Source organism: Psammomys obesus, unplaced genomic scaffold (assembly GCF_907164565.1).
Source record: "Psammomys obesus unplaced genomic scaffold, mPsaObe1.curated_primary_1811, whole genome shotgun sequence".
Taxonomy (NCBI): Eukaryota; Metazoa; Chordata; class Mammalia; order Rodentia; family Muridae; genus Psammomys; species Psammomys obesus.
This window is the reverse complement of record NW_026589810.1, coordinates 23,026-32,850: the sequence shown is the minus strand read 5'-3', so window position 1 is coordinate 32,850 and position 9,825 is coordinate 23,026. Positions and strand designations below refer to the sequence as shown.

The 9,825-nt window shown below is 35.9% G+C and overlaps 1 protein-coding gene across 1 annotated transcript in view; it reads left to right on the top strand.

The window, feature by feature from the left end:
- Positions 1–14: 14 nt before the first annotated feature.
- LOC129675419 (vomeronasal type-2 receptor 116-like) overlaps positions 15–9,825 on the top strand; it is a gene marked incomplete at both ends in the record, with an annotated part of 31,124 nt that continues 21,313 nt past the window's right edge. Inside the window, one exon of the mRNA XM_055605441.1 lies at positions 15–193. Coding sequence (XP_055461416.1) covers positions 15–193 — 179 coding nt within the window. The remainder of the gene's footprint in view (positions 194–9,825) is intronic.

Below are 9,825 nucleotides of genomic sequence, written 5' to 3'. Positions count from 1 at the left end.
TCTTCTGGCTCTTGTATATTCCCAATTTTGTCTGGGCCTTTTCTGACCGTGAATGCTATCTAAACATAAGGGGAGTTTTTTTCCATCAAGGAGAAATGATGATTGGTGCATTTTTTCCTCTTCATATTTATTACACACGGGGCATTTTTCCTGATACAAAGATCACATTTTCTCCTAAGGAAATTGATATAGAGTAAGTACAAGTATTTATTGTACAAGTGCAGAATTCATGTGCCTGAAAAGATTTAATTTAAAACTTCCTTATTTTTTTCACATTCTCTGTTTTCCATTCTTAAATCTCTTCAAGTCTATTTTCCACTTTTTATTTCAAAGGAAAAGTAATAACTTTCATGTTGAAAAAAGCAACAGTGGAATTTCATGATCTTCTTTTGTCAGACTTGTAATGCCAGACTAGTTAAATATTTTCAATGTTGTAATATTAGAGTGTGCATAATTTAATCTAAGAATGGGCTGTACTTCTAGGCTTTCTTTAAGTGTAAATGTGCTCTTGTGAGGACAGTCGATGTTGCTGAATGCAAAGACTACTGAGTACCTGGAATGTTGCTTTACTGACAACTCTTGATTATGTTTCATGCAGCTGATTTCACAACAGGACAGTTACCATGAAATTTTGGGGGCAATTTTGTACCCCCACACATATCTTTGTATATGTGGGTTTTGTTTTGTTTTGTTTTCTTTGTTTTGCACAGCAGTATTTTGATTTTATTATTATTTTTTTGCTAATCTTTTTTTTTCTCAGACAGATTTTAAAAATTTATCTGTTTGCTATGTGTCCAGTGCTTTGTCTCATTTATATGGATCTGCTCACCAAGATGACCTTTCTGTGAGGGTGGCCACTTAAGGCTGTTTTTAGCTTTTCTTTAATATGCAAGAATATGTAATATTGTCAAAAAATTCTTTTTTTCTTACACAAGTTAATGGGAAATATTAAAGTGTGACTCTCTATAGTATAGAGGAAATAAAGTGAGCTTACCCATACAGCCACCCTGAATCTTTTAAATCAGTTCAAAAGCACTCTGAAATAGAGCAATAGTGTTTGCAAATACATGAACACCAGTAGAAAGACAAATGATACAAATTTATCACATAAAATATACTTATGAAGGTGAATTGTTTTTGGCGTAACATTATTGTGTATTTGTTAAAGTCATGGTGGGGTGCTAATAAAAAAAATCAATGACTGTAAAGGAAGAAATATTTTCATATATTAAAAAAAATCATCAAATATTTGAGGGTGGTGACACATTTGGTTTTTAAATAATATAGCATAGACCAACACGGATTCAAAATTTTATAACTAGACTCAATAATTCATATTTTGATGGAGTAATTCAAGGTAAATATAAGTTCTTAAGAATCATATTTTATCTCATATAAAACCACAACTTTGTGTCATAGAAGACTGGGTACTTTAATGCTGGACAGAGCCCCTTCTACTTCATCATAGCTAACCCTTTGTTACTCTCCTCTTCCTCTGCTCTCTACTTTCAGCTGCTCAGGTAACTATATTTATGCATATGTGTTTTTCTCTATATGATGCAGCAACAAGCCTGTACTTGAAAAATTGTATACTTTTGGTTACACGAGCTATGTATATGATGGATGAAATGATAATATCATGTAAAAAATCAACATTTATATAGCTAAAATAGTCAAAGTGGTTCATGTCATGAAAACAGTATTTTTACTATAAAAGATTAACAATTTTCTCTTCTATAATGCATTTCCCAAATTTATTTTTCTGAATACACTTAAAAAAATTTCTTATATAGTTGTTTCTGGAATATATAAAAGTAGACCAAACGGAGCAACTGCAAGTGTTCTAGGATGTTGATCTGATGTCTAAAAATCATCCTGGATTATGTTCTCCATTGTTTTATTCTTATGTGTATTAGCAGTGAAAATGGTTCCTCCTCTAACTCTATCTTGATCCTGAGCACTTTCCTCCATTCTTGCCTATAACCTTATAGTTGAGGTCTCTTTCCAAAAATTATTACTATGTGGCCTTTACTTTGTACACAGTCAGAATGGCCATTGAGAGTCTTCTAAATCATTTCCTGAAGTTCTATAATGTGTCTGGCCTGCAATCATTTAACTGAGAAGTACACCTTGGGTGTCTGCTCTTCTGTTTCCACTGATTTTTATTCATCTCCAGAATCTTCTTCGAATTTGCATTCTGTTTGTATTTGATAACTCCCCTTTTCTTGGGACAACTAACAAAGAAGATGTAATATACAGATATATTTTGAACACCACCAGAGACACAAACACAAGCAGCCCATCAGCTGTACACCAATTTCTCTGATATAAAAGATTTAGTCGGAGTCAGGCTGAGGTGATTCAGCACTGTGGTGATTATTCTACAGCTTCTCACAGATGCTCCCTTACAGAAACAAATGTGAATGCAGAACCCTGCACATTAATTTTCATTTAAAGTAGTGGATTAAGAGATCATTTCATCATATTCTATTTCCACTTTAACTGAATAAGTAAATAATCTATGAAGTATGCTCTTATTTTTCTATCTAAATTATCTGATGAGTAGACATTTAGAAATAACACAGGAGATTTCTCAGATTTATGTTCTTTAAAACTGATTTGTCTGCCTATTCTGCTACTATCATTATCCTAATAAGAATATTGTAGGAGGACTGACATGCTCTGCCATTTGCAGACAAATGGTGGAATCTAGAAAAGATCATTCTGAGTGAAGTTTCCCAGAAGGAGAGAGACATTTATATACTCACTTATATAGACCTATAAGATGTGATAAACATAATGAAATCTATACACCTAAAGAAGATAAACAAGAAAGAGGACCCAGGGTAAGATGATCAATCCTCACTTAGAAAGACAAATGCAATGTGCATTAGATGTAGGAGAAAACAAGTAACAGGACAGGAGCCTACCACAGAGGGCTTCTGAAAGACTCTACCTAGCAGTGTATCAAAGCAGATGCTAAGACTCATAACCAAACCTTTGGCAGAGTGCAGGGAATCATATGAAAGAAGGGGGAGTTAGCATGACATGGAAAGAATCAGAGCTCCAAAAGGACCAAATATTTCTGGACACAGGGGTCTTTTCTGAGACTGATACTCCACCAAGGACCAGGTATGGATATAACCTAGAACCTCTCCTTGGATGTAGCCTGTGGTAGCTCAGTAACCAATTGGTTTCCCATAGTAAGGGGAACAGGGACTATTTCTGACAAGAACTCAATGTCAAGCTCTTTGACCTCCCCACCCCGAGGGGAAGAGCAGTCCTGTTAGGCCACAGAGAGGACTTTGCAGCCAGTCCTGCAGATACCTCATAAAACAGGGTTAGATGAAAGGGGAAGAGGTCCTTCCCAATCAGTAGACTTAGAAAGGGGTAGGGAGGAGATGAGGTAAGGAGGGTGAGATTGGGAGGGAATGTGGAAGCGGGATACAGCTGGGATACAGAGTTAATAAAATGTAACTAATAATAATAATTTTAAAATGAATAAAAAATTAAATAAAAAATAAATAAAAAAGAATATTGTAAACAACCACTTATTAAGATTTTTTTGAGCATTCATTAGCTCATACTTTTTTTTATGATGTTTACATTATTTATTTCCAAAGAAGCGTCCCCTAGGATACAACAAAGGGCGCCTATGAAATAAGCCCAATTGTAACAAAATGTCAGACATTACACAGGATGCGGGGACAGTAAGGTGCTCACACTCAACCCCTAGCATAATTTGGCTAGGGAAACAAGCTACTAAATTAGGCTGGGGTATTAGAAATACAACGAAAACACAAACAGAAATACCCAGGAGCCCTGGTTTTCACTGTGTAATGAAGGGGTGTATGCCTCATTAGGGAGGAGAGAAAAAAATACTTCCTGGCCTTAAATTCTGAGGAGACATATTGAGGAAATAATTTCGTGGAGATAACCTAGAACCCCAGCACAGATGTAGCCCATGGCAGTTCAGTGTCCAAGTGGCTTACATAGTAATGGGAAGAGGGACTGCCTCTGACATAATCTGATTGGCCTGCTCTTTGATCACCACCCCCTGAGGGGGGAGCAGCCTTACCAGGCCACAGTAGAGGACAATGCAGCCACTTTTGATGAGAACTGATAGACTAAGATCAGAAAGGAGAGGAGAACCTCCCCTATCAGTGGACTTGGGGAGTGGGATGCATGCAGAAAGAGGAGGGAGGGTGGGATCGGGAGGGGAGGAGGGAGGGACTTATGGGGGGATACAAAATGAATAAAGTGTAATTAATAAAAAAAAGAATTAAAGGTAATTCACACTGGACTGAGGCTTTCTGTTAAGCCCGATAAAGATTGAGAATGTAGCTGTGCGTCAGACACGGTGCTGTAACGACATCTCTATTGAATTCTCATCTAAAGCCCCTGTTTGACACCCTTGTCCCTCAATTTTAAAATAGCTCATACTTTTATAAAAATATTACTACCTCTTTCCTAACATTTTCATATGGTCTAAAACATTTATAGACTTTTTGTCTCATATTTATTCATGTCCTAGAATGTTTTCTGTGAACTAGACTCAAATCTGAGCCATTGGAGTGGAGGAAGACTCATTTGAGTAATGCCTTAATATGATCAGTCTATGGGCATGCCTGTAACATGTATCCTTGAACATGGGGGAACTTTCCATCTTCTTATATCCTCTACTATTTCTTCATTCAGTGACTTGAAATTTTATCATACAAGTCTTTCACTTGCCTGGTTAGAGTTACACCAAGACACTTTCTGATTTTCGTGGCTATATTTAAGGGTGTTGTTGCCCCAATTTCTTTCCCAGCCTATTTGTCTTTTGTGTTCAGCAAGGCTACAGGCAATGATATCTCAATTCTACATACCTATGCCCCAAATACAAGGGCACCCACATTTATAAAAGAAACATTATTAAACTTAATCCACACATCAATTTCTACACATTAATACTGGGACTTCAATCCCCACTCTCATCAAAAGACTCAATGACTGGCTCTTTGACCTCCGCACCCCACAAGGGAGGAACAGTACTGTTAGGCCACAGAGGAGGACTTTGCAACCAGTCCTGAAAATACCTGATAAAACGAAGTCATATGAAAGGGGAGGAGTTCCTCACCTATCAGTGGACTTGGAAAGGGGCAGGGAGGAGATGAGGTAGGGAGGGTGGGATTGCGGAGGGAATGAGAGAGCGGGATACAGCTGGGATACAGAATTAACAAAATGTAACTAATAAGAAAAATAAAATAAATTAAATTAAAAAAAGACAAATCAATGAAACAGAAACTAAATAGAGAAACAATGACAATAACAGGTCATAAATCAAATGGCACCAACAGACATCTACAGAACTTTTCACTTTCTTTTCTTTCTTTTTCATTTCTTTCTTTCTTTCATTCTTTTTGAGTTAATTTTTTATCCAGAACCTTTATGAGGGTGTTTATCAGCTGAAGGAGTTCTCTGGTAGAATCTTTTGCATCACTTATGTATACTACCATATCATCTGAAAATAGTGATACTTTGACTTCTTTCCAATTAATATTCCTTTGATCTCCTTCAGTTGTCTTACTGCTCTAGCTAGGAATTCAAGCACTCTGTTGAAGAAATCAAAAGTTAGTGGGCAGCCTTAAATTGTCCCTGACTTCAGTACGATTGATTTAGTTTTCTCTCTATTTGATTTGATGTTGGCTTTAGGCTTGTTTTATATTACCTTTACTATGTTTAGGTATATGTCTTGTAAAACTGATGTCTCCAATACTTTAAACATAAATAGGTGTTGTATTATGTCAAGTGCTTTTTCAGTATCTAAGTAGATGATCCTGTGTTTTTTTTTTCTTTTAGTTTATTCATACAGTGGATTACATTGTTGTTTTTCTGTAAATTGAGCCATCCCTGAATGCCTGGGATGAAGCCTACTTGTTCATCGTGAATACTATTTTTTATGTGTCCTTGGTTTTGGCTTGTGTGTATTTTATTGAGAATTTTCTCATCAATGTTCATATGGGAGATTGGTTTGATACAGTTTCTTTGTTGGATCTTTGTGTAGTTTAGGTAACAAGGTGATTGTGGCCTCACAGATGACTTTGCTAATGTTCCTTCTGTTTCTATTTGTGGAATAGAAGAGTATTTTGAAGAGTATTGATATTAGCTATTTTTGAAGGTCTGTCAGAATTCTGTGCTAAAACCATTTGGCCCTAGACTACTTTTGGATGGAAGACTTTTGGTGACTACTTCTATTTGTTAGGAGATACAGGACTATTTAATTTGTTTAACTGATCTGGATTCATGGCAAGTGAAATCTATCAAAAAATGGCCATTTCGTTTAGAATTTCAAATTTTGTGGCATATAGGCAGAAAATGGTTTTTATTTCCTCAGTGTCTGTTGTTATGTCCCCTTTTCATTTCTGATATTGTTGATTTTGATAATGTCTTTCTGCTTTTCAGTTAGCTTGGCTAAGGCTGTGTCTATCTTGTTGATTTTCTCAAAGAACCAGCTCCTGCTGTCATTTATTTTTGAGTCGCTCTCTTTGTTTCTAATTTATTGATTTCTTCCCTGAGTTTGATTATTTCCAGCTGTCTAATTATTTTGCACATGTTTCCTTTTTTCTAGGGCTTTCAGGTGTGACATTAAGTTGCTTGTGTGAGGTGTCTCCAGTTTCTTTTTTAATACACTTTGGACTATGAACTTACTTCTTCACACTTCTTTCTTTGTGTCCTATAAATTTCGGTACATTGTATCTTCATTTTCATAGAATTATAGGAAATCATTAATTTTTTTCTTTATTCCTTCCCTAACCCAGCTTTCATTGAGTAGAGAGTTGTTTCATTTTCATGCACATGTAGACATTTTATTATTGTTATTGTTGTTAACGTCTAGGTTTAGTCCATGGTGGCCTGATAAGATACAAAAGAATATTTCAATCTTCTTCTATCTGTTGAGGCTTGCTTTGTGACCTACCATGTGGTCAATTTTGGAGACGGTTCCATGAACTTCTGAGAAGAAAGTGAATTCCTTTGTGTTTGGGTGAAAAGTTCTGTAGATGTCTGTTGGGGCCATTTGATTTATGACCCCTGTTATTGTCATTGTTTCTCTATTTAGTTTCTGTTTCATTGACTTGTCTTTTGATGAGAGTGGGGAGTTGAAGTCTCCCAGTATTAATGTGTAGAAATTGATGTGTGGATTAAGTTTAATAATGTTTCTTTTATAAATGTGGGTGCCCTTGTATTTGGGGCATAGGTATTTAGAATTGAGATATCATTGTTGTTTATTCTTCCTTTGGTAAGTATGAAATGTCCTCCATCTCTTTTTATTAATTTTAATTGAAAGTCTATTTTATTAGATAGTAAGTGGCTACTCCACCTTGTTTTTGAGCCTGTTTGCTTGGAAATGCATTTTTACAGCTCTTTACTTTCATTTAAATGTCTTTCTTTGTGGCTGAGGTCTTTTTCTTGTATGCACAGAATGATGTGTCCTGTTTCCTATGCCTTCTGTTACTTTGTGTCTTTTTATTTATATACTGTATATTTGAGGGGTGTAGTTACCTTCCTGGGTAGAAGTTTTCTTTCTAGTATCCTCTGTAGGGCTGACTTTCTGCATAGACATTACTTGAATTTGGTACTCTTCTCCATTTGGGGTGAATGAAGGTTTTGCTGGGTATAGTAAGTACTCTGATAATTTTATAGTATTTTCTGATACTTAAGTTGTGTGAAAGGAAGTAACATGTAATGAAGTAATGAAGAAATTGCTTCCATAAGATTGGGCTGTAGGGAAGTCTATAAGGCATTCTCTTTCTTAGTTATTGATGGGGGATGGCTCAGCTCATTGTGAGAGGGCCATCGATGGGCTGGTAGTTCTGATTTCTATAAGAAAGCATGCTGAATTCTAGGAAGACTTTAATTTCTTTTTTAAATTTCTTCCCTGACCCAGCTATCATTTTTTAGCGATTTGTTCAGTTTCCACGTGTGTGTAGGTTTTTGCTATTTCCATTGTTGTTGAGGTCCAGCTTTAGTCCATGGTGATCAGATAGGATACAAGGGATTATTTCAATCTTCTTGTATCTGTTGAGCCTTGCTTTGTGACCAACTATACAGTCTATTTTGGAGAAGGTTCCATAAGGTGCTGAGAAGAAGGTAAATTCTTTTGTGTTTGGGTGTAAGATTCTGTAGATGTCTGTTAGGTCCATTTGATTCATGACTTCTGTCAGAGATATTATTTCTTTGTTTAATTTCTGTTTTGTTAACTTGTCCTTGGTTGAGGATGGTGTTGAAGTCTCCCACTATTAATGTGTGGTTTAAGTTTTATTAATGTTTCCTTTACAAATGTGGGTGCCCTTGTATTTGGAGCATAGATGTTCAGGATAGTGATGTCTTCCTGGTGGAATTTTCTCTTGATGAGTATGAAGTGTCCTGACCCATCTCTTTTTATTAATTTGAGTTAAAAGTCTGTTTTATTAGATATCAGAAAGACGACTCCTGCTTGCTTCTTGGGTCCATTTGGCTGGAAAACTGTCTTCCAGCCCTTTACTCTCATGTAATAGCTATCTTTGTGACTTGGGTGTGTTTCTTGTATGCAACAGATTGTTGGGTCTTGTTTACACATCCATTCTGTTAGTTTGTGTGTTTTTTAATAAATTAATTCATTTATTTTTATTTTAGTCTGTGTCTTTTTATTGGAGAATTGAGTCCATTGATGTTGAGAGAGATTAATGACCAGTGACTGTTAGATCCTTTGATTTTGATGTTGGTTGTGATAGTGTGTTTGCGTGCTTGGCTACTTTTTGTTTTGCTGTAGTAAGGTTAATTATTTCCTGTGTTTTCTTGAAAGCAGTTAGTTTTCTTGGGTTGTATTTCTCTTTCTAGTGTCTTCTGTAACACTGGATTTGTGTGTAGGTATTGTTGAAATTTGTTTTTGTCGTTGAATATCTTGTTTTCTCTGTCTGTGAGGACTGAGAGTGTTGCTGGGTATAGTAGCCTGGGCTGACATCTGTGTTCTCTTAGGGTCTGGATGATATCTGTCCAGGCCCTTGTGCTTTCATAGTCTCTGTTGAGAAATCAGGTGTGATTTTCTGATGGGTTTGCCATTATATGTTACTTGGCCTTTTCTCCTTGCAGCTTTTAGTATTTTGTCTTTGTTCTATATACTTACTGTTTTGATTATTATGTGTGTGGGGTGGGGGGAGATTTTCTTTTCTGGTCTAATTCATTGGGTGTTCTGTAGGCCCCTTGTATTCTTATAGGCCTCTCCTTTAAGTTGGGGAAATTTTCCTTGTATGATTTTGTTGAAAATATTTCCTGAGCCTTGGAGGAGGGAATCTTCTTTTTCCTCTATTCCCTTTATTCTTAAGTTTTGTCTTTTTATGTTGTCTTGGATTTCTTGGGTGGTCTGTGTCAGGAATTTTTTAGATTTAACATTTTCTTTGATGGATACATCAATTTCTTCCATTGTATCATCCACACCTGAGATTCTTTTTCTCATCTCTTGTAGTCTATTGGTTATGCTTACCTCTGTAGTTCCTGTTTTCTTCCTTAAGTTCTTTCTCTCCAAAATTTCCTTCATTTGTATTTTCTTTAATTTTTCCATATCTATATCAGATCTTGAGATGTTTTGTTGATTTCTTTCACTTGTCTGACTGTATTTTCCCTCAAATCCTTGAGCTGTTTTTTTTTTTTTGAAAAGTCCTCTGTTTCTTTTATTTCTTTCAATGATTTAAGTATTTCCTCTCTAAATGCCACAAACTGTTTGGCTAAATCTTTTCACACTTCTTTGTGGATAGCCATAATGTGTTTTTCCTTAGCTTCCCATATTTCTTTATGAATGGCCTG